This window comes from Syngnathus floridae, chromosome 21 (assembly GCF_059516105.1).
Source record: "Syngnathus floridae isolate MCC-2025c chromosome 21, RoL_Sflo_1.0, whole genome shotgun sequence".
Lineage (NCBI taxonomy): Eukaryota > Metazoa > Chordata > Actinopteri > Syngnathiformes > Syngnathidae > Syngnathus > Syngnathus floridae.
In genome coordinates, this window is record NC_142433.1 from 6,668,776 (window position 1) to 6,693,691 (window position 24,916).

At 44.0% G+C, this 24,916-nt stretch overlaps 3 protein-coding genes across 6 annotated transcripts in view; 2 read left to right on the forward strand and 1 right to left on the reverse strand.

Moving 5' to 3' along the window:
* Positions 1–24,464, forward strand: part of LOC148380307 (uncharacterized) — a 42,165-nt gene extending 17,701 nt beyond the window's left edge. Inside the window, exons 1-3 of one of the 2 annotated variants that reach the window (XM_088364885.1) lie at positions 21,836–22,368; positions 22,532–22,721; positions 23,012–24,464. In XM_088364885.1, coding sequence (XP_088221011.1) covers positions 22,179–22,368; positions 22,532–22,721; positions 23,012–23,651 — 1,020 coding nt within the window. In that variant the 5' untranslated portion in view covers positions 21,836–22,178 and the 3' untranslated portion in view covers positions 23,652–24,464. Of the gene's footprint in view, positions 1–21,835; positions 22,369–22,531; positions 22,722–23,011 lie in introns of those variants that run through there. The other variant, XM_088364886.1, reaches the window with a different exon arrangement.
* On the reverse strand, positions 551–7,059 carry LOC148380310 (major histocompatibility complex class I-related protein 1-like). Of its 2 annotated transcripts, none has more exons than XM_088364868.1 (6): positions 6,730–7,059; positions 4,289–4,645; positions 3,875–4,153; positions 3,307–3,615; positions 3,080–3,208; positions 551–2,973 (listed from the first exon to the last, which is right to left on the reverse strand). In XM_088364868.1, the coding sequence occupies exons 1-6, from the start codon at positions 6,782–6,784 to the stop codon at positions 2,843–2,845; spliced, it is 1,260 nt and encodes a 419-aa protein (XP_088220994.1). In that variant the 5' UTR covers positions 6,785–7,059; the 3' UTR covers positions 551–2,842. The 2 variants fall into 2 exon arrangements, with proteins under 2 accessions (XP_088220994.1, XP_088220995.1); XM_088364869.1 differs by having other exon boundaries at positions 4,382–4,645; positions 6,730–7,044.
* LOC148380311 (fibrinogen C domain-containing protein 1-like) lies at positions 12,155–18,678 on the forward strand. 2 transcript variants are annotated; one of them, XM_088364851.1, is made up of 10 exons: positions 12,155–12,385; positions 14,053–14,126; positions 14,378–14,444; positions 15,451–15,548; positions 15,652–16,222; positions 16,389–16,491; positions 16,577–16,707; positions 16,840–16,936; positions 17,015–17,194; positions 17,283–18,678. In XM_088364851.1, exons 1-10 carry the CDS (start codon positions 12,365–12,367, stop codon positions 17,531–17,533), a joined length of 1,593 nt encoding a protein of 530 aa, XP_088220977.1. In that variant the 5' UTR covers positions 12,155–12,364; the 3' UTR covers positions 17,534–18,678. The 2 variants fall into 2 exon arrangements, with proteins under 2 accessions (XP_088220977.1, XP_088220978.1); XM_088364852.1 differs by lacking the exons at positions 12,155–12,385; positions 14,053–14,126; positions 14,378–14,444 and adding an exon at positions 14,477–15,286.
* Positions 24,465–24,916: the final 452 nt, after the last annotated feature.

Genomic DNA, 24,916 nt, shown 5'->3' on the forward strand with positions numbered 1-24,916 from the left:
ACAGTATTCCTACGCGCATTCTCAGCAGCATGATGAAAATAAAATTGAAGGATTTTTTTTTATTGTCGGACTCGGTGGACGCGGTCAAAATCAGCACCGAGTCCGGCAAAAATGACCGCGTCCGACCGAGTCCCCGAGTCCGGCAACAATGACCGAGTCCGACCGAGTCCGAGTCCCCGAGTCCACAGCCCTGCCAGAAACATGTGCAAAATGTAAAAATGGATACATTAAAAAGACAAGTACCAGTAGTGGTCTAGATGATAACGGAAGGAAACCGACACGTGATCAGGTGCAGCATGTGTTGTAGAGTCTGACAGCAGTGGGAATGAGGGACCTGCGGAACATCTCCTCCTTCTTACACCATGGATAGAACAGTCTGCTGCTGAAGGAGCTGTCCAGGGGACAGGACCGGACAGAGCTCGCGCTCCTGACCAGTTTATTTAGTCTCCCTCTGTCCCGGTCCGTACTGCCCCCTCTCCAGCAGACCACAGCGTAGAGCAGGGGTCAAACTCATACACACAGCGGGCCAAAATGTGAAACTTGGACGAGGTTGCAGGCCAACATTGATATTTATTGAAAAAAACAAAACAAAAAAAACTTCCTCCACATATAATAATGAACCTTTTCATATCGGCAAAAATTCGTTTAGCATATCAAATATGGAACAAGAAAAGCTTAATTTTGTCCAATATATATAACTGAATATTGCACAGATGCAAAATTGAATTGCAAATAATAAAAAACACATCGATTTCTTACATAAAATGTAACTAAAAAGTGTGCTCAAACCATATCCCTCTTAAGCCCATCGTAACACTGAGATGCAAAATAAAGAAAACACCGCGTTAGACAATCGTTAGCTTGTAGCATGTTTTTGAGTTTGAGTTTTTTTATTCACGCAATACCCAAGACATACAACAAACAGTATTACACAGTCGGATGCGTGAAAGGTCACCCCAAGCAAGCTATTTAAAGCTTTTAATAGGGGGCCTGGTTTCCCATAAGTAGCAGATATTGGCCAGATATCCTTACATTATGGACAAACATACAGATATATAATAGACAATAACAATAAACACACAATAAGGTACAACACACAATAAACATACGTCAAGTAATAAATAGATAGTCTCAGTACTCTGGTTACACTGGATTTGATGTAAAGTACATTAGCAATCAATAAATTAACAACAGGACACAGGTGTTCACGCGATTAATGATCAGCACATTAAACATACATCGATAGGAGTTGATTTTTTTAGATTTGCCTTGAAGATGGATATGGATTGCAACATTTTTAGTGTTTCGTCAAGCTCATTCCAAATCTGTGGCCCTCTGCACACAATGCTGAAGCTTGTAGATTTTAGTTTCCGTTTTTTCCCAATGTCTAGATTGCTATTCCTGGTGGTGTGGGTGTGGCTGGGAGTCCAGATTGGGATGAGTTGATGTTGGCATGTTGGCTAACGTAACTTCGATATGTAAATGAAAATAACATCCAATCGTTCACACAAGTCTAACAGAAGAAAAACAACAAAAACACAAGAATGACGGACCAATCTTGTCCAAGGCAATAACGTTTTGAGGAACATCAACTTTGTACATCCACAGTATGTAGTTAGTACGTGTAACTGATCCGTCACCGGGTCTCGTACTGAGTAAAACACTTACACTAAGCATCCACAGGAGGACGCTCGTCACTATGAAATAAAAGTTGATGACGTTTCAATACAAAACACTGAGTGCAGAACAACAACCATGTGCCTCTCTTTTGACGTGCAGCCTTCTTCGTTAAACATTTGCCCAAAGGCTAATAATAGATTCAAATATAAAATAACAATAATAAACAAATTAACAAATAACATTCCTCTGTCAAAGTGCAGACATTCAAGTCCATACATTGGAGTAGCAAGAAAAAGTGCATAAAGAAAACATTATCAGTCAGTTTGCTACACACTGATCTGCTCCGATGTGTCCAAGCCAGATACCTGGCATGTCTTCTTCGATGCTAGTTCATCAATGTCTGGGCTGAGGCTCTGAGCTGAGGAAATCCTCAGGATTGCACAAAGGTGGTCATCAGTCAGACGTCTCCTGTGAGATGTTGTGGTCATCTTCATTGAGGAGAATAGTTCCAATAGATAAGTGCTGCTGAACATGGAGAGCAGCTGAGCAGCTTGAGTGCGGAGCTGAGCGATTGATTATGTCAGGGATGAAATGTGGAAACTGTGCGGTGCCCGCAGCATCATACTTGGACTTGAGTGTGTCACGACACTGGAGTTCAATCAGCTCCATTTGGAGGTTGGTTGGTGCGTAGCGGAGCATTATGGGATTTACTACCACAGAGTCATAGAAAGTCCCGAGGAGAGCCCTGCAAACACCGAAAGACCTCGGTGGTCTCCTCAGCAGGTGGAGGCGACTCTGGCCCTTCTTGTACAGGGCGTGAGTGTGTTCAGTCCAGTCCACTTTGTTTTTAGGCGAACACCCAGGAATTTGTAGTTCTCCACGACATCAATGTCCGCCGTTCCCTGGACGTTCACCGGAGTGAAGTGGGGTGCTTTCCTCTTGAAGTTCACAATTATCTTCTTCGTCTTGCTGGTGTTCAGCTGAAGCTGGTTGAGCTCACACCAACTGACAAAGTCCTTGTTGACCGTCCTGTATTCCAGATCGTTCCCCTCAGAAACTTATCCAACAATGGCTGTGTCGTCTGAGAACTTCTGGATGTGTAGTAGTAATAATAATAATAATAATAATAATAATAATAATATTTTTTCATGACGTCGATTTTCTATGATACATGTTCACGCCATATTTTATAAAATTCTGCTTTTCCCTTCGAATTCCTACATTATTTGACCGATTCAACCCGTTCCAACTTGAAACATCCTTCTGTAGCATTCCCCAAGTATTCAGCTTCTTTGGCTTCACACGCAATTTCTCCAGAAATTGCTGATTCTCGTTGTTTTTCTGGATATTCGGCTGAAATGAAAGACAAGCAAGAGGAGATTAGGAATGGCCGTGAATGGCACGAGGCAAACAAAAATCTCTGGATGTTCCTGACAGAGGAACCATTTGTGTCGCTCACCTTGTCTGGTTTTGTGACACTCGGCAAGGATCAACATCACCACGGCCATCGGAGCAAGGAACGCCAACGGAAAAGCGAGAACCGCGATCAATATGACGATGGCCCTCGCCTTCTTCCTGTCTTGCTCTTCTTCAGATGGCAAAGCGCGTGCGACAAAGAGACCCACGTCAATACTCGCGAGAGCCCTACAGCCAATGGGACGTGTCTGAGCCGTGACAAACACTCACCCTGGATGCGGGCGTTGCTCAGGATGCTTCCGGCGTCCAGCTTGGTGACAGTGGCTTCCGGGCCACTGGCTAGCTGGAACACGCATTCGTACTCCTGCTCCGCGGCGGACGTCACCTCCACTTTCAGGTGGACCGAGGTCTGGAAGGTTCCATCGTGATTGGGGAGTGTTGCCCCCATCTCCACGTCCTCATGGATCTCCTCGCCGTTCTTCCTCCAAAAGAGGGACGATGTCCTGGGGTAGAAACCCGTGGCGTGGCAGGTGACCGGAGAAGAAGGCGTCTTCTGCAGGAGAAACATCTTGGGAAGCTCTGCACGCAAAGATGGAGCAAAACGCGTTAGGAGGGCAGGAAAGATGGAGAGAATGTGTAAGAAAGAGCATGTGTGGGGAGAGAGAGAGAGAGAGAGAGAGAGAGAGAGAGAGAGAGAGAGAGAGAGAGAGAGAGAGAGAGAGAGAGAGAGAGAGAGAGAGAGAGAGAGAGAGAGAGAGAGAGAGAGAGAGAGAGAGAGAGAGAGAGAGAGAGAGAGAGAGAGAGAGAGAGAGAGAGAGAGAGAGAGAGGACAATGTACCGGTTCTCGTCAGAAAGTCCCTCCCGTTTCTCACATGCGTCTTCAAATAAGAAGGACACTCCTCAGTAGGAACATTCTTCTTGGTTTTATTAAGCCCATCTATTTGGTCCCACTTGATTTTGGTACTGAAAGCTTGTAGATTTGCTGCGATCCACTTCATCGTCTTCCCCTCAAATGATAGGAAGTATTCTCCGTCGTAACAGTATTGCTCCCAAGCATCAACTTCACCCGTCTCATCATCCCATTCACAGACGTACATTAGCTGAATCATGTGAACACCTGAAAGGATCGCATGCAACATTCAGTGACGCTAATCAGAAAGGAGCCACCAGTGACACGTCTGGTTATTAGTCATGAAAAAAAACAAAGGGTATCAGCACATTAAATGAATTTTACGAACGGACAGAAACAAACCTCCACTTTGGTTGAAGTTGGAGCTAGCAGTGACACGTCTGTTTGTTAGTCGTGAAGTGTACCAGTACATGAAATGAGCGGATGGAAACAAACCTCCAGTTTGGTTGAAGTGCTTTTTAGCAATTTCAATCTTGTTTTTCATGTCCTGCTCAGTCCCATAACTGATGTCCATCTCTCTCTTCCAGAAGTATGGATAATCGATTGTGATTTTGTTCACCCAGTCATGTTTCGCATTCGTTTTCCTGTGGTTGCTGTCAAACTGCAGAATCTGAACGTCGTCAACATACACCACCTCCATGTACTCTGGCAGCGTCCCATTTCGAGAAGCCGTCATGAAATAATCGAGCGTGTGAATGACTGAAAGACAAAAACAAAAGCGACACACATGATCCTTGCTCTCTTTTTACATTGTGTAATCCTGTGCAATTTTCTATTATTCTGTCTACAGTTGGGACATTGTAGCACTTAACATGTCGGAGTCATCAGCCATTTAAATCCACTTATGGAAAACATTTAATTACATAACTTTTGCCATTCCTTTTAAGTTTGCAAAAAGAAAAACAATTCCAATAACGTTGAAGGAATGCGGTCGAAATACAAACAGTCCTGCCTAGCTACAAAAACAGATATGCTCAAACCTCATTGAATACAGTACATAAGCAGACAAGTATATTCACATGTTAAATCAATAAAAGAAACATTTTAAGCATATAATTATACCTAGACACCAAATCAATAAAGAAGACATAACTAGACATTTTTGATAAGTGGTAATGAGAAAGGTTTTTATAACTTTACCATCTGATATATATTTCTGAGCACTTTGAAAGAACAAATGTTTTTTGATATATTGCCTGAATAGCTTAATGACCCTTAAGGAACTGTTTAATGCATGCCTGATGATTTTCTAAATCACGGACACTGCCAAAGTTGTCTAAAAATGTTCAGTACTTGATTGTATCTTATGTTTTGACTAATTCTAGACACCAGTTTTCGATTACTACTGAACGTTCTGGACGGAGGGGAATATTTTGCCTAACAGAAAAGATATGGTTGAAAGCATGGTTAAACTAAGAATACGATGACGTAAGCAAGTACGTACATGGAGATCAAAAGAACAAACAAACAAAAACATGGTAAGTGGTGAGTACAAACTTTGCATAGTCAGGGAACATTAATAAATACGATGATGGATGATGTCACAGCCAAAAGCTCACATAATTCCGTACAAAATGACAAAATTGAAAGAATGATGAATGGATGAGGTGGAACAGTGTCTGTGCAAGAATGGAGGAGAATGTTTACAGGAAGGTCACTTGGAGATAAAACCAGCAGGTGCCAGAGGGAGACAGCCCAGCCAAAGATGATCGTCAAGGCTGAAAGACGGAAAGGAAAAGAACAGCCCCCACACATCGAATCGCCCATTATCAGCACCCAACCCCACGGAACCAGCTCTCACCGAACCAGCACCCACTCCCATGGAATCAGACTCTCCTGAGAACTTGCCCCGCCCCAAAGACTCATCACCCATCAAACTCGGCCCACACTGGCATGTGCAACTGAATATAAGCTGACCAAAGAACCTTGAACGTTGCCTTTTCTGAATGGAGACTTTCCGCTCTTCAAAGGCCCAGCGCTGTATTGTACTTTCCTGAAGACAGAGCTTTCTGAACAAGAATTGTGATTGAACTCAACCAACCTGTATAAGTCTAATTTCTGCTTCAGTGCCTTAGCATTTTCCTAAACCTGAAGAAATCAAACGAGCACTTATTATTATTACTATAATTATTTAATATATATAATATATAATACTTTTTATTTATGTAGTTTTAATTTTTTTGTAAGTAATAAAGTTAAGTACTGTTAAACGAATAACAATACACAATAAAAACTTGGGAAGCTAACATGATTTTGACAGGTATGCTTCAGATCAGTTTGGTGAATTGAATGGGGTGCGAACAAGGAAAAAGGTTAAGAACCACCGCTCGAGTCTATCTTTTGAGTTCTTCAATAAACCCTGGTCCAAGCTGCATTTGGTCGCCCAGCTCCAATCACTTCATGACAAATGTGTTGTTTTATTTTTCAAGTTTTAAGCTCAGCGCGTTTATTTTCAGATTCAAGTACGAGTTTTGTTTTTTTCAAGTACAAAACTTTTGACCCCAAAAGCTTTTCCATATTTAATCGATTGGATATTTCTGCAGGTGTACATCCCTTTGATTTGTATCGTTTCTATTAACTAAATATTCCAACAGTTTTTATAATAGCATTGTGTTCCCGCTTAAATATGAGAAAACGAGTGTTCGGGGTGAAAGAATTTCCCGCTCATAAAATGTTGACGCAGCAGACGTGAAGAAAATTTAACAAACAAATAATAAATGCATCAGTTCAAAATCAAGAGTGTCAATCTTAAGGAAACGAGTTGTAAGCAAAGCACAACTTACCAGGCGTCACGTTGTATATTTGCACGGCCGCAACAAAGAATGCAAGTAAATTCATTCCAAGCAACAAGTTGTTTGTGCCGTTTTAGTCAAGCGGTGTATTTGCTCAAACTTGTGACTATTCCAACTGGCGGATGCATAATGACAGAAAACTGCATACGCGCGTTGGTGACTTTCCACTGATTGTCAGGAATCTACTGTATTCTGTGTGGTGAAACTGGTTCTACTGGTAATTAGCTTCGCCGCCGTATTGGATGTGGAAAAGCCGAGTGCCGGGTGAACTATTCAGTTTGTTTGAAGCGCTTTTAGTGTTGTCTTTGGAGACCTGCCCATTACTATAGCACTGATGCCCACTTCGTTCTCCCGGTTCTCCGGCTTATCAGCCGTGACACAATAAAAAATACCCCTGAAAATAAGACTGAACGACTTTATTTGAAATCACTGATCGCCTATTCTGTATGATGTTCGAAAGGCTTCACAAAAGCTAACAATGTACGCCATTCCCATAACAGCTGTTGACTTTTTTTTACCACCATTGGCCAAACGCTTAGTTTCAAATTAGTCTTTCATATTTTACTAAATTGATACTGAAAGTATCTAGTTAGTGTGTCTGTTTGGGTGAACACCTGATGTTTACTTGTCTGCTTTTCAGGCTGCAACCAATGAGCTTCTTGTCGCACTGGTTTATCTGCATTTTTGATTGTTGAACAATAATCACAACATGAATCAAGCAGTGTTGCACCTTGAAAGATGAAGTATGAATGATCGGATTTACCATTCAAAGCTTTTTTTTCAAGTTGCACACTTTTAACACAAATCTGGCATGGGGGGGCGTGACAGCAAGCGTTTTATTGCAAGCGTGTCAGCACCACCACCAACAACAAAAGGCGTGGATGTACATTTTACATTGTAAGAATTCTCACATTTTTATTTCCTTCAAACAATCTTTAAAATCAAGCCAGGGTATGTGTGAATTTACTCAATCTGTAAAATGAAACTAATATGTAACACTATTGATATCAGTATTTTATTATTTACCTGATATATTATCTATTTTTCTAATTTTTTTCAAATGTATTTCATACTAATAAATTGCTTGATGAAAGAGTCTCAAGGTTTTTAAAGGCTCAAAATCGTCCAGATATCAACTTTCGGGATGCGACTTCCAACCGGTGGTAACCACTGACTTGATTTGTTTAGTTGCACAAAACCAAAGTGGACTTTTCACTTGGGTTGGCCATTTTGCATTCCAACAGCGGCAAGCTCGCTGCACGCAATTTCCTCCTTCTTGCCTAACTGGCATCTGGTGAATTCCTGGCTTGATGCACGGTGCTATACGACAACTGTTGGTCAAATATTCAAAACTACAAACAGGAAATTACAAACATTTTCTCTTGAGTCGGTGATACATTGAGTATACGTGAAATATTCCTTCTAGGAAAAAGACTTCATGAATAAATCCAGGTTGTAAATGCATGTCAGTGCTTCTGAAGGCGTTTGCTTCCAGCGATGGTGTCAGGTTGATTTCGGTGACTCAATATCTGTTGAAGAGAAAAGTATCAGCAGACAATCACAAGTGAGACAGAATATGGATTCAATGCTCGCGAGGAGTGCAGTACAGATCGCTTACAACAATCTCACTACACTGACTATCTGTTTGCACTCCCGCTCTTTTTATTTGGATCTAAGGGAGGGGGGCATGCGCGTGGGCTTCGTCTCATGAGCAAAAAATAAGAAGTGATGCACAAGGTGTTACGTACTGATATGGCAATGTCAGCAAAACGGTTTAAGCAATCCACATTTTTCTTCGGCTCTGAGAGATCAGAAACAGGAACGTGATGTCACGAGGGTCATGACACATGGTTTGACGCGTTGTTTTCTACGCAATGTCTCGGTGGACGTTCTCTTTTTCCGAGTTGTCAGCAGTATCCTGCCTGACACAGCCGTCACCTCTCTCCTGGCCCAGTCGTAACCTTTCTTTTCTGTTGCACAAGATGAAAAAGAGCAAGGCCAAACGGCAAGCATCTATTGCAGTAATATTGTGATTAAGCATTCATCAGAGAAGGCACGATAACATACGTATGTATGTATACATTTTTCTAACAGGCTGTGTCGTCTGAGAACTTCTGGATGTGGCAGTGTAGTAATAAAAAAAAAATAATAATCATACTTTTTCATGATATGTCGATTTTCCATGATATATACGTATGTTCACGCCATAGTTCTGCTTTTCCCTTCGAATTCCTACATTATTTGACCGATTCCTTCTGTAGCATTCCCCAAGTATTCAGCTTCTTCGGCTTCACACGCAATTTCTCCAGAAATTGCTCGTTCTAGTTGGTGTTGGTTTTAGTCATGTTTGGCTTTTGTTTCCCTGTGGTTGCTGTCAAAGTGCAGAATCTGAACGCCGTCAACATGCGCGGCCTCCAAGAACTCTGGTAGCTTTGCAACTTGAGACATTGTCGTGAATTAATTGAGCGTGTGAATGACTGAAAGAAAAAAAACAAGTGACACACATGATCATGCTCTGTTTTTACATTGGGCAATCTTGTGCAATTTCTTTCTTCAATGATTCTATCTGCAGTTGGAACATTGCAGCACTTGACATGTTGAGTTCAATGCCTCTCATCGGCCTTTTAAATCCACTTATGAAGAAAGATCTAATTACATAACTTTTGCCATTCTCTTTCATTTAAAAAAAAAATCCAATAACGTTATTGATCATATATTGCCCATATAATATTCAGGAGGTGATGCAGAATTCTGACTTTATTCTCAGAATACTAACTTTTAAGTGGTAATTGTGACTTTATTCTCAGAATTCTAACTTTAAAGTGGAGTCAGAATTCAGAGAAATCAAGTGAGAATCCCGTCACCGCACTTTTTTTTCTTCCCTGGCCCTCATCCTCTTCCGTAAAAGTCAGAATTCTCAGAATTCCCGCTTATAGACGTTAACGTCAGAATTCTGACTTTATTCTCAGAATTCTGACTTTTTGGTCGGAATTCTTAGAATAAAGTCAGAATCCTGTCACCCCTGTTTTTATTTTGTTTTTTTTCTCCTTCACTGGCCCTAATCCTTTTCCGTATTCCGTATCTTTCTTCCGTACGTAGACATGGGAGGAATATTTACCAAACAAAACCCCAAACCCAAACCCAATGCGTCAGTTCTAAATCAAGAGCGTCAATCTTTAGGATAATAAAAGGAGTTGTAAGCAAAGTACAACTTACCTACCAGGTGTTATGCCGTAAATTTGCACGGCCGCAGCAAAGAATGCAAGTAAATTCATTCCAAGCATCAAGTTGTTTGTCACATTTTGGTCAAGCGAAGTATTTGCTCAAACTTGTGACTATTCCAACTGGCGGACGCATAATGACCGAAAACTGCATACGCGCGTCGGTGACTTTCCACTGATTGAATCTATGGTGTGGCGAAACTGGTTCTACTGGTAATTGGCCTCGCCGCCATATTGGATGTGGAAAAGCCGAGTGCCGGGTGAACTATTCAGTTTGTTTGAAGCGCTTTTGGTGTTGCTTTCATGACCTGCTCATTACTCGCACTAATGCCCCTCCTGTTTTCCCGGTGGTCCGTCTTATCAGTCGCGACGCAATAAAAAGATCCCCGAAATTAAGACTGAACGACTTTATTTGAAATCGCTTATCGCCTATTCTGTATGATGTTGGAAAGGCTTCACAAAAACTAACAATGTACGCCATTCCCCAAACAGCTATTGACTTTTTTTTACCACCGCTGGCCAGACGCTTAGTTTCAAATTAGTCTTTCATATTTTACTCAATTGAAACTGAACGTATCTAGTGAGTGTGTCTGAGGAAAACCGCAGAGGAAAATGGTAAAGAGCCAGCCAGGCTTAGGAGCTGAGGGCACAACACGGGCTAATTCGTACGCTAATATCAGTCTCGGATGCTCTCCGAGCGAGCGATTCGCCTTGCATTTTAGAAGATAAATATACTGCATATCGTTTGAGTCGTGGAAAATAATATGGATAATGCAACATAAAACCTCATTCAAAGGCTACAGTAGCCTGCTAACCATCTTAATGATGTGTTGGATGATGTACGTACGTATTTTTAGGATGAAATCTTTCCCCCATTGTCAGCGCTTAAATAGTGGAGTCAAGTGACACAGCGGTATTCTATTATTCTGCCATTGGGCCCGTTGCATTTGAAACTGGAAAATGGCTCCCGGCACGCCACTGGACACGACACCCCCTTGGTTCCAAACCGCCAGTGTCTTTTAGGAAGCCATCCTTCCTTCCTGCTTGCCTGCATTTAGCTCCAAAACGTGACAACCTGCTCATTTGACTTTTCTCGCAAGCAACCCCCCTGATGTGATCCGAAAATGTCGACCGATTGAGTGAGCCAATGTTTTTGATCTTTCAGTCAGTCGACGTTGTCACGAGCTGATTCCACGTTGACTGATGTCGAGTCAAAAACAAAAAAAATCAAATACTTTGACACGCGACTTGGCGTCACTTGAAAACGTAGGTTGAAGTGAGCCCAAAGGTTGTGGCTCTTTTTTTGCTCGCTTCCCCTCTCTCCCATCCCCAATGAAATCAAAGTGGTGTCCAAAGTCTGGACAAAGGTGGCCCAAGTAATATCGTGTTCCGTCGGGCAAAGACGTGCACACGTACAAAGGGTCTCCGCGGGAACGCGCTCTTCCAAGGTTGCTGAGGAGCGAGCCAGCCAGCGGGCGGAGAGGACCTGATAGTCACTGAGATGATTCTGTAGCTTTGTTTTATGAGGTGTGAAATTCCAACATGTCCTCCTTTGCTAGTTCAAAGAAAAGACCCAACAAAAAACAGGAAAAGTTGGATATGGACTCTTTTGACGTGGGCCGCACTTGAGTAAAAAAAAAAAAAAAACAAGCTTGCCTGGCCAAGTGGCAGGCAGCACGTGGACTGACTGTACACTCCCTGAAATGATTCAGCATCTCCAAACTGTTTGGTGATGATCTATCTCGTGAAAGAAAATTCTTTTTCCTTCTTCAGCGACAATGCAAGAGAGCAGCGAAATGACCGTCCGGCTCCCTTCGACGTGGGTGGCACTTGCCTGCATCCAGGCATCAATCGGCAACAGGCAAATACCAAAGCTATTTTGCCAACATCACAAGAAAAGTATCAATTTGAGAACCAAGGTTTCCTTGATGAATATCGCTGTGTCTGGGAGTTAAGTTTCGTCTTCTTTTCTCCGCCTCTTCCCTCATTTCCAGCACAGTGACGCACAGGTGGTCTTGGCTCCATATAAGGTCATTTATATTCGCCGTCAATTGGAATTTTACTGATTCCACCATTTTCTTCTTCTTGCGTGTGCGTGCATGCGTGCGTGCGTGCGTGCGTGTGCGCGTGCATGACTGCGTGTGTGTGTGTGTGTGTGTGTGTGTGTGTGTGTGTGTGTGTGTGCATGCGCGTGCGAGAGAGTTAGGTTTCGTTTCCTTCAACTCCCTTGAAGAATTTTTTCTGACCACATGCTGTTGATGCCAAATGTTTCCGGCTCAGTGATGCCCTGGCCGTTTCATTCAAAGGGCGTGTGTGTCATTTTGGAGCCAACTATTGTTAAGTACACTGCCACCAGCCTTCGTCTGCTGCCGTCAAGACGCTGACCCGACGACTGCAAAGGAGAGATGGAACTTCAGAACATGCAGGTTGTAATTCCATAATTTATAGTGCATGCGTGCGTGTGTGCGACTATCAAAACTTTGGTCAGCCCTTCGGAAGCTTGATCGGTTTCTTCAAAGGCAGCCCTTACGCTCGGCCTAAAAAAAACAAAAACATCTTTTAATGATCATTTTCTTTCTAAGTTGAGCAAACTCATATCAATGGATATTTTGATATCATTCATAAAGGCAGCCTCCGTTTTATTTGATCCTTTGAATCCAATATTGATATGAGTTAGAACAACTTTGAAAGAGAATAAAAAAAGAGATCTTTTTGGCCTCGTCTGCCTAGTGGCAGGGCCGCCATTGCGTGACCGCACCCTCTCAACCGTACATTTATTCTGCGTGTCAATCAATGTACATGAAAGCTTTTAAGTGGATACTTTATGATTAGGACATTCCAAAATGGTTTCATACCCGTAAATAGTACAATAATAGTAGAAACAACATGCAGAGAATATTGTATCAATATTGAAAATGTAAACATGAGTCACCAACGTTAGCGAAACGTTAACGTTTTTTGTTTGGTTGGTTTGTTCATTTCGAACATGAAAAGAAATACAAGAAAAAAGTAAAAAACACAGAAAATGATAACTCCATAGTACAATAGAAGATCAAAAAAGAAGAAATTGATATTGCATTATAATTTTCCCTTTGTAGTAAATGGGGAGCCTAAGCTTATCTGACTCTTCCCCTTGTAACTACATATGTCTTTGATTCTGTCAAGATTTGACCATCGTCAAATATATCGAATAAATAAATACAAAAGCAACTTAAACAACTTCACGGCATATTAGGGTATCCCGTCAACATTTTGTCCTTAGACATTTTTTTTTTAAACTTCAGTAAGGTTCTTTAGTTCTTCACTGCCGCTGTTCTGTAATTCCACACCTCTAACTGTTATACAATGTAACTAAGTTTGTTCTCAACAAATAAACATAAGTGTTCCCCTTAAATAAATTTCCCTCCACTCAAACAGCCTCTGGATACTGTTTGGCAATTGATTATTTCTTATTTTGTACATGAGTTGGACGGTTTTGAAGTCGACTAGGTCGTCGTATTTCAGTGAGTTCAGTTTAATAAAAAGAGGGTTAGATGGTTCTCTATAATGAATATTATTTATAAGTCGTAATGCTTTTTTAAAATATCAATTTAATAAATAAAGATTGGATCTGTGTTTGTTTTGTATGTATTGTCCCACACCTCCACACAGTAAATGATGTATGGGAGTATGAAGGAGCAGTACAAGGAATGTAATGATGACTGATTTATAAGGTCTTTTACTTTACACGATACTGCTAGTGATTTGGAAATTTTTGATTGGATATACATTATATGTGCTTTCCAACTGAATTTATTATCTCGAAGCACGTGCAACATAGAACGGTGAGTGTGTGCGCGTGTAACACACGGAGATGCGACGTTCCGTTGTTAACCTTGGTTAACCAGGGACCTCTAGTGGTCACAATTGACCGTAGCAGAAGTCAACATCCTGTTGCTTTATTGTTATTATAACCACTTTTTGTAACAAGGTATACAATACTGTCAATATGTCTTCAGAAGTCTTTTAACTTCTTTGATAACAGCGTACAAGACTGCAAATAGTCTAACTTCCGCCATTTGAATTCACACCTTTGTCCCTCTTCTGGACTTAGGACCGTTCCGCGACCACTGACGACGGCGTGTCCGGAGGAGCATCTTTGCCTGTGGCCGTCGGCCAGTCAGAGACGTGAGTCAGCTTATCCATCACTCTACTCCAGTCATTTTTTAAAAATGCTATTTTATGTCTGTACGGCGACCTTGAGTGGTTTGAAAGGCGCCTTATCAATCAAATGTATTGTTATGATTACTCGACGACAAAGTCTGCTGCCGTTTGCCGTCCTTTTTTTCTGAATGGCGCCGGGCTCGCCGCGTTACATGGCTTTGCCTTGGCTGGCTTTCTCCTCAGCTTTAGAGCTCTTGTCTTTGTTTGTGTTCCAGTCGGTTGGGTTTGCCGTTTCAACGTCCATCTAATCGGAGACAAGACACCACACCGTGGTGGCGTTTGGTATTGCTCCTCTTTATTGTTCCTTGCACACTCATATACACATGCGCTTTTTGTTTTTGGTCCCTCTCTCTCTCTCTCTCTCTCTCACGTTCACAGCGTCAAACGTGGGAATCAAACTCACGGTGTCGGCACCAATGTTCCCTCTAATTTTTCAAGTGTCTAGTAATCTAATGGTGTCTAATAAATAAATGAGGAAATACAGGAATGAATCAATCAGTCCAAAAGTACATGTATAGATGAATGAAAAAATAGATAGATAGATAGATAGATAGATAGATAGATAGATAGATAGATAGATAGATAGATAGATAGATAGATAGATAGATAGATAGATAGATAGATAGATAGATAGATAGATAGATAGATAGATAGATAGATAGATAGATAGATAGATAGATAGATAGATAGATAGATAGATAGATAAAGACCGACCGACCGACCGACCGACCAACCAACCAACCAACCAACCAAATATTGTCAATGAGAACTTGAACTTACTCGGGGTCGGATTTTGTGTTGTGTACAGCCCGTTCCTTTTCTATCGGTCTTTTGCGCTCTCTCCCAATAATTTACCGACCGACCCCAGAGCTGTCCCATCTCGTTGCCGCAAACAAGATCAAAACCAACGTCAAGTAGAAAGAAAACTTCACGTCACTCGGCTAATCACAAAATACGGCATTAGACGCAGAACACACAACATGTACAGCTAGGGACATTCACACGTAGAAGGTAAGAATAGAATGAGAGCACAAAAAAGTCAACACAGTCGGATGTCAATTGACAAGTGGTTCGAGATGAACAAAAGCACCCAGAAGCTGATCGGCGAACCACCAAAGCGCGAGGTACGCATCGGATGGACGCGCACGCGCTTGATAAATGGTTGGTCGGGTCGAAAGCATTTACAAGTCGTTCGCTCCATTGGGGGGGGGAGCGAGAGAGAGAGAGAGAAAGAGAGAGAGACAGAGAGAGAGACGCCGCCGCCGCCTGTGACGACGTTTGCGCTCAGTTTGTTCAGATACGCTGGGGCTCCATTCTGGTGGTGGTTCCGACGCTCCTCTTGGTCGTGCTTGTCATCCAAAACATCGTCTTCTTCCACTTGAACAGGTACGCACGCACGCGCCCACGCAATGAACAAACACTTGACCACCACAAGTTACATTCCTCACCAAGGATGGCAGCTTCATATATACCCTTTATGTGTTCCAAGGCCTCAGGAGATCGTCAAAGAGCTGGGCGCGCTGGTGGCGACTTTGCCCAACAGCATCCCGGACCACAACTGCAGCGACTTAGCCTGCCACTGGGCGGCGCTGCAGACCACATTGGCAAAGCTGAAGGCAGGTCAGGAGGCAGGTCAGACGGCATTGGCAGAGCTGAAGGCGAGTCACACTGCGATTTCCAGCGACCTGGAGAAGAGTCAGACCGCATTGGCAGAGCTGAAGGCAGGTCAGGAGGCAGGTCAGACCGCATTGGAAGAGCTGAAGGCACACCAGGAGGCAGGTCAGACCGCATTGGCAGAGCTGAAGGCAGGTCAGACTGCATTGGCAGAGCTGAAGGCAGGTCAGGAGGCAGGTCAGACCGCATTGGCAGAGCTGAAGGCAGGTCAGGAGGCAGGTCAGACGGCATTGGCAGAGCTGAAGGCGAGTCACACCGCGATTCGCAGCGACCTGGAGGCGAGTCAGAGCCTGCTGGCCAAATTCTGGGAGGAGATTGGCAGCAACAAAGGCCTACTGAATGAGACACTGAAAGACCTGGAGACGGACTACAAGAACATGTCTCAGGTGAGGTGGACATTTCAGGACTTAACGTCCCTCCCTCCCTGCCTCCCTCCTCTTACACACAAACTACTATCTCCTTTGAATAAGAACAAAAGTATTGTTGAAAGCTGCAAACAAAGTGTCCCAGTTGGAGATCTCATTTCAGTTCTTTCAAACGCTTGGTGCGCAGGAGCTGTCACAAGAGACCAAGGAGTTACACAACTTCAGTTTGGCTTTGTCCAGCCTGCAGCAGAAGGTGGTGGATCAGCCCACACTTAACAGGGAACTCCATGGTAGCTAGCGAGCGAGCGTGTCCAGTTTGTCTAAAGCGGGCATCTATTTTGCACTCTCACGTCTTTTTTTTTTTTTTTGCTTCAGGTCTCATGCCCAGAGACTGCAGTGACGTCATGGCGGCAGGAATGTCCCAAAGTGGAGTCTATACCTTCTTTATTGGGTCCAACAGCTTCGAAGCTTATTGCAACATGAACCTGGACAAGGGAGGCTGGACCGTAAGTGCCTGACCCCCCCCCCCCGAAAAAAACACCCCAAAGTTCCCCTCGTGATGCCTTCCCCAATAAAGTTGGCACTTTTCTTCATGCTCGTTTGCTCCGCTGATGGTGTGCGTGCGTGTGTGTTTGCAGGTGATCCAGAGGAGAAAGGACGGCTCCGTCAACTTCTTTCGGGGTTGGGACGACTATCGAAAGGGCTTTGGAGACCTCGCCGGAGAGCACTGGCTCGGTCGGAAACAAAGACACCCTTCTTGTCAAGCCTTTGTGGTTTGCGTGACGTGACGCCGCCGCCTTTGCGTGTTTGCAGGCCTGCGAAACATCCACGCTCTGACGGCCTCGGGCGCTTACCAGTTGCGGATCGACTTCATTGCATTCGACGGCCGCAATTACTACGCTCTCTACGACGACTTCTCGGTGGGCCGGAACTCGCTGGACCCCGAGAAGGACGGCTACCCGCTGCTTGTGAGCGGCTACTCTGGAAATGCAGGTAGCGACTCCCGCCCGGGGGGGGGGGGGCACACTCGAGAGCCTGCGCCGCCTGCGTGTGCTCAAAAGCAAGTTTGTGTGCTTTGCAGGCGATAAATTAGCCTACCATTCTGGGATGAAGTTCACCACCAAAGACCGCGACCAAGACGATGACAATGGCGATTGCGCCAATTACAATAAGGGAGCTTGGTGGTACAAGAGCTGTTCCTACTCCAACTTGAACGGGGCGTACAAGGCAACCGGCACCTGCGACCGTACCAATGCATTCTGGCGTGACTTGGGGGGATCATGGTATACCTGCCTGAGATTTGTGGAGATGAAGATCCGGCCCAGAAAGTGAGCGGTCAGCCGGCGGAGCCTGGGAACGGCATCCCCGTGGGATCACGTGGGTGCTGCCCGCCGTCACCCATTTGCGCAGCGCTCGTCAAGTAAGATGGCGGTGCGCAAATGTGTGTCGGATTTGGCCCGGGCAAATGGGCTCAAGTGCAATTTCGAATTTCACCAGAAGCTTGACACGAGAGAGACCTGACAAACGGTTAGTTGGAAGTTAGTTCCTCAAAATGAACTCTTATTAAAAAGCATTTTGTCGCTGTTGCAGTTCCAGAATTCACCAGCAGATAGTACCAAATTTAGACTGACGTGACATAGTAAATCCGTCGTTAGATTAGTCGAAGTTATTGACTCGGGAAACACGACCTGTTTTGAATGACACACACACGCACTCACTCACTTTTGGATCATTTTAGGATGTTTTGCTTTGCTATCATAAAATCCCTTACATCTGTTAACATAAGGAATGGCCATAAGCATAGGTTAGCTACGATTGATTATGTGTTAAGTTAGTGAGTGTTCGATGAAGTTGTGTTTTACAATGACATCGGTTAAAGTAAGGGTACTTGCTTTGCCATGAAATAACTAACAGCTGAAGCGTTCCAATGGTAAGGGTAGCCACCCATAACCATTGTTTAGTTAGGTTGCGTTGAATATTGAGTTAAGTTTCATTTTCTTCCTTTTTGCGTCGTTTCAGTTGAATATTTTCAAACATGGTTGATTGTTGTTGATGTCACAAGGTTGGTCGGATGGATGGATCATCAACATGTATTCAATATGGATGTTTTATTCATACATGAATGTATTCTTACGTGAGTAAGGACTGTTAAAGTAAGGGTCCCCGTAATCATCGTTTGGTTATGTTGTGTTGAATATCTTTGAAGTTTTGTAGTAGTTGAGTTTTCTTTTCTTTTTTTTGAGACAAAATTTGGATTTTGGGAACTAGGCCAACTGATTACTCCACCTATTCGAGCAATTTATACCCTCAGTCTCCTTTTTGTCCCCTCCCTTTACTAATGTTGAGTTTTACAATCCAAAGAGGTTTGCGACTGCATCATTCTCGCTTGAATGAGAAACGGCGAGTGGAATTGTTGTTTGTACGAACAATTGAGATGTGTAACTTTTTTCCTTATTCATTAAACTTTTTCTTGATAATCTTTTGATTTGATGATTGATTTTTTTTCACGTATATTTTACTATGTGGAGCGTGGTTCTTCTATATTCAATAATGAAAGCTTACAATTTCCTTTCTTTCCCTTTCACAGTCATACTTTGAACCATTCAGTTCTTAGTGAAGACAGATATACCCTTAACATCGGAATGAGCCAGACCTGGTTGGAAGTAGTTACCTTAAACTCAGCTAGTGCGCTAGTGTCAATGAACTCATCCCTGCGGCAGTTTCAATAAAGACAGCTTAACCCAACTGAGAGTTACCAAATTGCACCTCATCCCTTAGGGCAGGGGTATCAAACTTTTTTTTTTTACGCGGGCCGCATTGTAATAGCTTCTTTCGGGAGCGCCATTATGGCTGTCAAACCAAATCAATGTATGAGCACCTCATATTATATACCAAGGGTGTCCAAACTTTTTGCAAGGAGGGCCAGTTTTAATAAAGTGAAGGGCCCGGGAGCCAATAGTTTTTTCAGACATTATTTAACTACAAAAATTTCATGCAAATACACACTGTTATAAAACAAATTTCATTGTCACAATTGTCTTTATTTTTCAAAAGACAAAATAACCAAATATAAGCCATTCAGGCAGATGTGAACAACTCTAAAAACACAAATTCTGCCTTTCATTCATATCTGAAGAGTCAGATAACATTGAACTGTTTGAAATACCTTACATTTACATGAATTTAAGATTATTTTTGCCTCATTAACATTTTAAACAGGAGTTATCAGTAATGAAAAGTTGGCTGTTATTATTAAAACTTAAAACAAGTGAGTTTTGCTCTTGTCATTTACAATATCTTTCATAAAGTCATAGTTTGTGTCATGTCTACAGATTTATAACATCAACAGTATTAAAGTCAAAGTCTCCTTTATTGGCCACTTCGTAATATTTAATATTAAGTAATATTTAATCTTTATTTAATTTTGACTCACAGCCCCGCGTGAAGAATCGCTGTTGTGATGCCATTTCAGCTTGGAGCTGCTTCACTTTATCAGCGCGGTTACTCCCTGTTAGCTTAACGTATGTGTCAGCATGTTGAGTCTACTAGTGTCTCTTTAGGTTGAAATCCTTAAACAAGGCAACCGTCTCTTTAGAAATTAGACAAACACAATTGCCTTGATTTTCAGCGAAGAAGTATTGAAATTCCCATTTCTCTTGAAAGCGACGGGCCTCACTGTCAACTGTCCTCGTTTTCTTTGCAGTCGCCATGGCAGAAATGAGCGGCGAGGCATGGTGCTGCCACCCTTTGCTAATAGGAGGAATTACAAGTTGAAGTTTCCTTTATCCATCCATCCATTTTCTGAACCGCTTAGTCCCCACGGGGGTCGCGGGCGTGCTGGAGCCTATCCCAGCAGTCATCGGGCAGTAGGCGGGGGACACCCTGAACTGGTTGCCAGCCAATCGCAGGGCACACAGAGACAGACAACCAACCGCACTCACACCTAGGGACAATTTGGAGTCTTCAATCGGCCTACCAATCATGTTTTTGGAATGTGGGAGGAAACCGGAGTGCCCGGAGAAAACCCACGCAGGCCGGAGGTGGAATCGAACCCGCACCCTCCTCACTGTGAGGCGGACGTGCTACCCAGTGCTCCACCGAGCCGCCTAGTTTCCTTTATATATATATATATAGGTCGAGCCTCGCGTGATGAGCCGGGGGGACCCGAGAAAACCCGACCGCGTGGCCCGGATGCCGACTGACTCCGTTGTTATTGTAGTTTCGTTACTTTTGAGGATTGTATTAACCCCTAATCATGCCACCAAAGATTGCAAGTGGGAGCAGTAAAGCCATTCTAAAACACAAAGACGCTCTTAAAGCAATGCGACAGTGAGCGCCCTGCGCGCTGCGGTTGCGCGATCGGACCAAACGAGGCTCCCTGCGCACTGAGGTCCACTTAAATCTTGGATAGTACATCAGGACATTCAAAATATTTTCTAAATTTTAGCGACCGCTCTGTCACAATAATGCGATCAGCGCGGTGCAGTTGCGCACTCAGCGACGCGCTACGGTTGCGCGTTCGGCAGTACGCTGCTGCAGTTGCGCGATCGGACCAAATTAAGCTCCCTGCGCACTGAGGTCCACTTAAATTTTGTAAAGTATATCAGGACTTTAAAAATATTTTCTAAATTTCAGCGACGGCTCTGTTACAATAATGCAACCAGCTCGGTGCAATTGCGCGGACGGCGACACGCTACGGTTGCGCGTTCGGCGGTGCGCTGCAGTTGCGCGATCGGACAAAAATGCGCAAAAGAAACATTTTTTTTTTTTAGTCTTGGAATGGATTAAAATTGTTCCCATTATTTGTAATGGGAAAAATAGATTCGGAATTCGACCGATTCGCTTCTCGAACCGCCTTCTGGAACGGATTGTGGTCGAAAACCGAGGCTTGACTGTAAGTCGTTTTCAAATCGGACGAGTAAAAACTGGTCAAATATATCTTTAATAAAAAATATATTAAAAGCGAAGATAATTTGCAATTCTAGTAATGACACAAGAATTTGATGCACCATTTGTCTTGGCGGGCCACATAAAATGATGTGGCGGGCCGTATCTGGCCTTGAGTTTGATACCTGTGCCTTAGGGAGAGAAAGCCGCTGTAAAAAGGACGCCGTGTCAGACCTCTCGACTTTGTTTCAGCTGACTTTAAGGTCTCGGCATGTTAAAGTTAAAGTCCCAATGATCATCGTCACACACACATCTGGGTGTGGTGAAATTTGTCCTCTGCATTTAACCCATCCCCATGTGATTTTGATCCATCCCCTGGGGGAGAGGGGAGCAGTGAGCAGCAGCGGTGCCGCGCTCGGGAATCATTTGGTGATCTAACCCCCCAATTCCAACTCTTAATGCTGAGTGCCAAGCAGGGAGGCAATGGGTCCCATTTTTATAGTCTTTGGTATGACCCGGCCGGGGTTTGAACCCACAACCTTCCAGTCTCAGGGCGGACACTCTAACCTTTAAGTTATTCCACACTGTTTTGCAACGAAACCGTGTTGGAATTTCGCTCATGGGACGTCGTCCTCCTCCAAAATGATGTGTGCCGCTGTTGTTGCCATTCCAACGTTTGTCCAACCTTTCGCATCTGCTGAATATTTGTGAGCGAGCGTGATGTCATTCAAGATCAACCCCATTGGGCAAACGCCCATCACCATCGAGCTGCTCTTTGTTCCCATGCCCTAGGTGGCAGCACAAGAAACACTACGCATTTTAAAACAACAAAAGCAAACGGAAGTGAGATTATTTTTGTTTTTGGACGCAGTGAGAAACATGACGACCTGAGACCACTAAACTGTCACGGATGTTAATATTTAATCTTTCCGCTTTTGCGCGTCAACGACAACCCAAGCTCCGAATCGGTGTAATCGTGGAGCGTTCTATTTGTTAGCTTAGCCTGTTAACTGCTACGAGGCCAACTCCAGAAGTTCGTTTGCTTCCGAAGCCAGTGGAGGAGGCGAGTGGAAACTAGTCAACTTTGGAGATGTGCAAAGTCCGGATGCTGAGAGCCTTGGTGAACGAGCGACTCAATGCCGCCATGGAAGAAATCTTTGGACTGTTCGACAGGACCATCGCCGAGTACGAGGAGGAACTTTGCCGATCTAAAGAGGAGATTGAGCGACAACGACAACTGCTGGACTCTCGCAAGCATCCCGGAAGCTTGGGCGCGAAAGGTCGCTTCATTTAACGGCCACTCCGGACGCAAAATTATGAAACTTCTTTTTGTATGTGAAAAATCTGGTCGTAAAACGAGAAGGGAGTGTTAAAAGTGTCAAATGTTTGCAGGTGGGGTCGTGTGTGTATGACGTACCGTGTTTGTGTCTTTGTGTCCCGTAGCCATCAGGGCATGTCAAGAAAATGATGTTGCGCCCGAATGTCTGAAGGAGGCCGAGCCATCCCACGTTAAGGAGGAGGACGAGAACCAGGACTGGCCCGAGTTCCCGCACCTTCTGCGGGAGGATGACATTACCAAGTTCCAAGTGAAGAGAGAAGACGAAGATGACCCAGCTCAGTGGTCACATCTTAGGTAGGCTTTCAAAATCACAAGTGGAAATCCGTGCAAATCACAAATAAGGAATTTACAAAATTGCAGGTTGGTGCTCAATAGGCAAGGCAAATACAGTAAAACTTGTTCTTCTGTGAATAGCAAAAATGCACCAACATTTGCACTTTGAGGCACCAACGCAGTCAAATGTTACATCCATACGTCAGCACATACTGCCTTTGCACGAGACCCAAACAAACGTACCTCTCCTGCTCGGCGTGGAACTTGATGGGAAATTCTCTGCCTGTTTTCCACCCCCTCCCTCATGTCAGGAGCAAAGCGGGAGAAGCCCGACCACGTAACGGCTCGTCCCCGCCGTCGGAGCGCAACGAGACGGATGACGGCGAGGGAAGGGGCGGGGTTTCCAAAGGCGGCCGAGCGTCCCGGGGCAACGAGGCCTTCATCTGCTCCTTCTGTAGCAAAAGCTTCAGCCGCAAGGACAGCTTTGTCCGCCACATCCGAGGCCACACGGGTGAGAAGCCCTTTTCCTGCTCCACCTGCAGAAAGAGCTTCAAGTACCGCTACGAGATCAGCCGCCACATGAAGATCCACACCGGGGAAAAACCCTTCAGCTGCTCCGTGTGCGGCAAGACCTTCGGCCGCCGGGAGCACTTGCTGTCACACACGCGAAGTCACACCGGGGAGAAACCCTTCGGCTGCTCCGTGTGCGGCCGGGGCTTTGGCCAGCGCTCGCACTTGGCGGCGCACTCCCGAACGCACACCGGCGTCAAGCCCTTCTCTTGCGGCGTGTGCGCCAACCGCTTTTCCCTCAAGTGTGTTTTGATTGCACACATGAGGACGCACACGGGCGAAAAGCCCTTCGCCTGTTCCGTGTGCGGGAACAACTTCACCCGCAAGCGCCATTTGTCCATGCACATGAGGAGGCACGCGGGGGAGAAAAGTGACGTTTGACGGCCGGCTCTCTCAACCAACCCGAGCGACACCTTTCTTTCTGTACATAGCCAACAATTAAATCTGGGAATCATCATCTGTGAATAGTGTGTGTAGGAGGACTTTAGATTTACCATTATCCGTGTATTTATTTTTTTCGCCGTTCTGCTTTAACGTCACTTTTTGTGTGTACCAAACGGAAACGGATGAAGAAAAATCACAGCCGAAAAGCCGGGCTACCGGGAGACTCGGATTTAGATCGAGCGGGTCAGTCATCTTTGAAGTTACTAAAGGGCGCTTCAACCAAACTGGAGGTTTAGTTTTTCTTCGAGTGTTTTGCAGGGAAAAATATCACTCTTTTACCAGCACTTTTAATTGTCATATATAATTTATATATAATAATCAATACAAGGAGCATTATGCCACTGGGGAACGTCCTACTCACTCAGTGCCGAGCCATTGAAAGAGTGTTAGCCACTGAAGGGCAGACATTGCATATCAGCACCTCTAAGCCCGAGGCCAAAATTTGAAGAAGAGCTTAATCGTCACGGCCACGTAATGTCGATCGCAATTGCAACATTGATTTGTCCCCCAACCCTTAACAGCGTTGATAGTTTCCCTTAACCTGAAACTGAGATGCATGCACGTGAGTGAGCCAGCCCTTTCGGTTGGTACCTATGGAAAACAAACTAATGCTCAAGTCTTTGACAAAGTTGATTAACGTGGGAAAATGTGCCATTATTGAATTTTTTTTTCATGCTAAAATCCCTTTGAATACATTTTGTGTCGAGGTGCATTTGAAAATTAAAACTACTCGCCTGTGCATTATTGGCACATGTGCTTATTTTTTGTCAGCCGTCTGCATTTCAGTTGAGGCGTCCCTGCTTTAGTGTATGTGTCGCGTGTTGTTTTAATCGTAGTTGTGTTTTCACCTTTCTGCCGTTATTAGACATGAGGAAGTCCTCTCGTCTGTTTAAAAAAAAAAAAGTGCACCCCCTAGTGGTTAATGAGGATGCAAAGCTGTGTGTGAAGCGTGTTGTCAACGTACAAGTGTACTCCCTAATGCAGTGGTTCTTAACCTGGGTTCGATCGAACCCTAGGGGTTCGGTGAGTCGGTCTCAAGGGTTGGACAGAGCCTCCACTGTGGAGGTCCGAACAAACCTAATTTATTGGGTAAATTCTGATTTGCCAGTATGTAATTTGTTGTGAGATCATGCATAGTGTTGGTTTTGTTCTTTGAGCAAGGTGATGTTCAAGCACGGCTCATTTTGTGCACTAGTAAAAAT

Excerpts from the sequence above, each read along its gene's own strand:
- LOC148380310 (XM_088364868.1), bottom strand. The coding sequence starts at position 6,784 with ATGAATTTACTTGCATTCTTTGTTGCGGCCGTGCAAATATACAACGTG. Across the intron at positions 3,209-3,306 it reads GAGCAACGCCCGCATCCAGG|AAGAGCAAGACAGGAAGAAG; the intron begins GTGAGTGTTTGT and ends TGCCATCTGAAG. Across the intron at positions 2,974-3,079 it reads GTGTCACAAAACCAGACAAG|CCGAATATCCAGAAAAACAA; the intron begins GTGAGCGACACA and ends CTTTCATTTCAG.
- LOC148380311 (XM_088364851.1), top strand. The coding sequence starts at position 12,365 with ATGGAACTTCAGAACATGCAG. Across the intron at positions 15,549-15,651 it reads GTCTTCTTCCACTTGAACAG|GCCTCAGGAGATCGTCAAAG; the intron begins GTACGCACGCAC and ends ATGTGTTCCAAG. Across the intron at positions 16,223-16,388 it reads ACTACAAGAACATGTCTCAG|GAGCTGTCACAAGAGACCAA; the intron begins GTGAGGTGGACA and ends CTTGGTGCGCAG.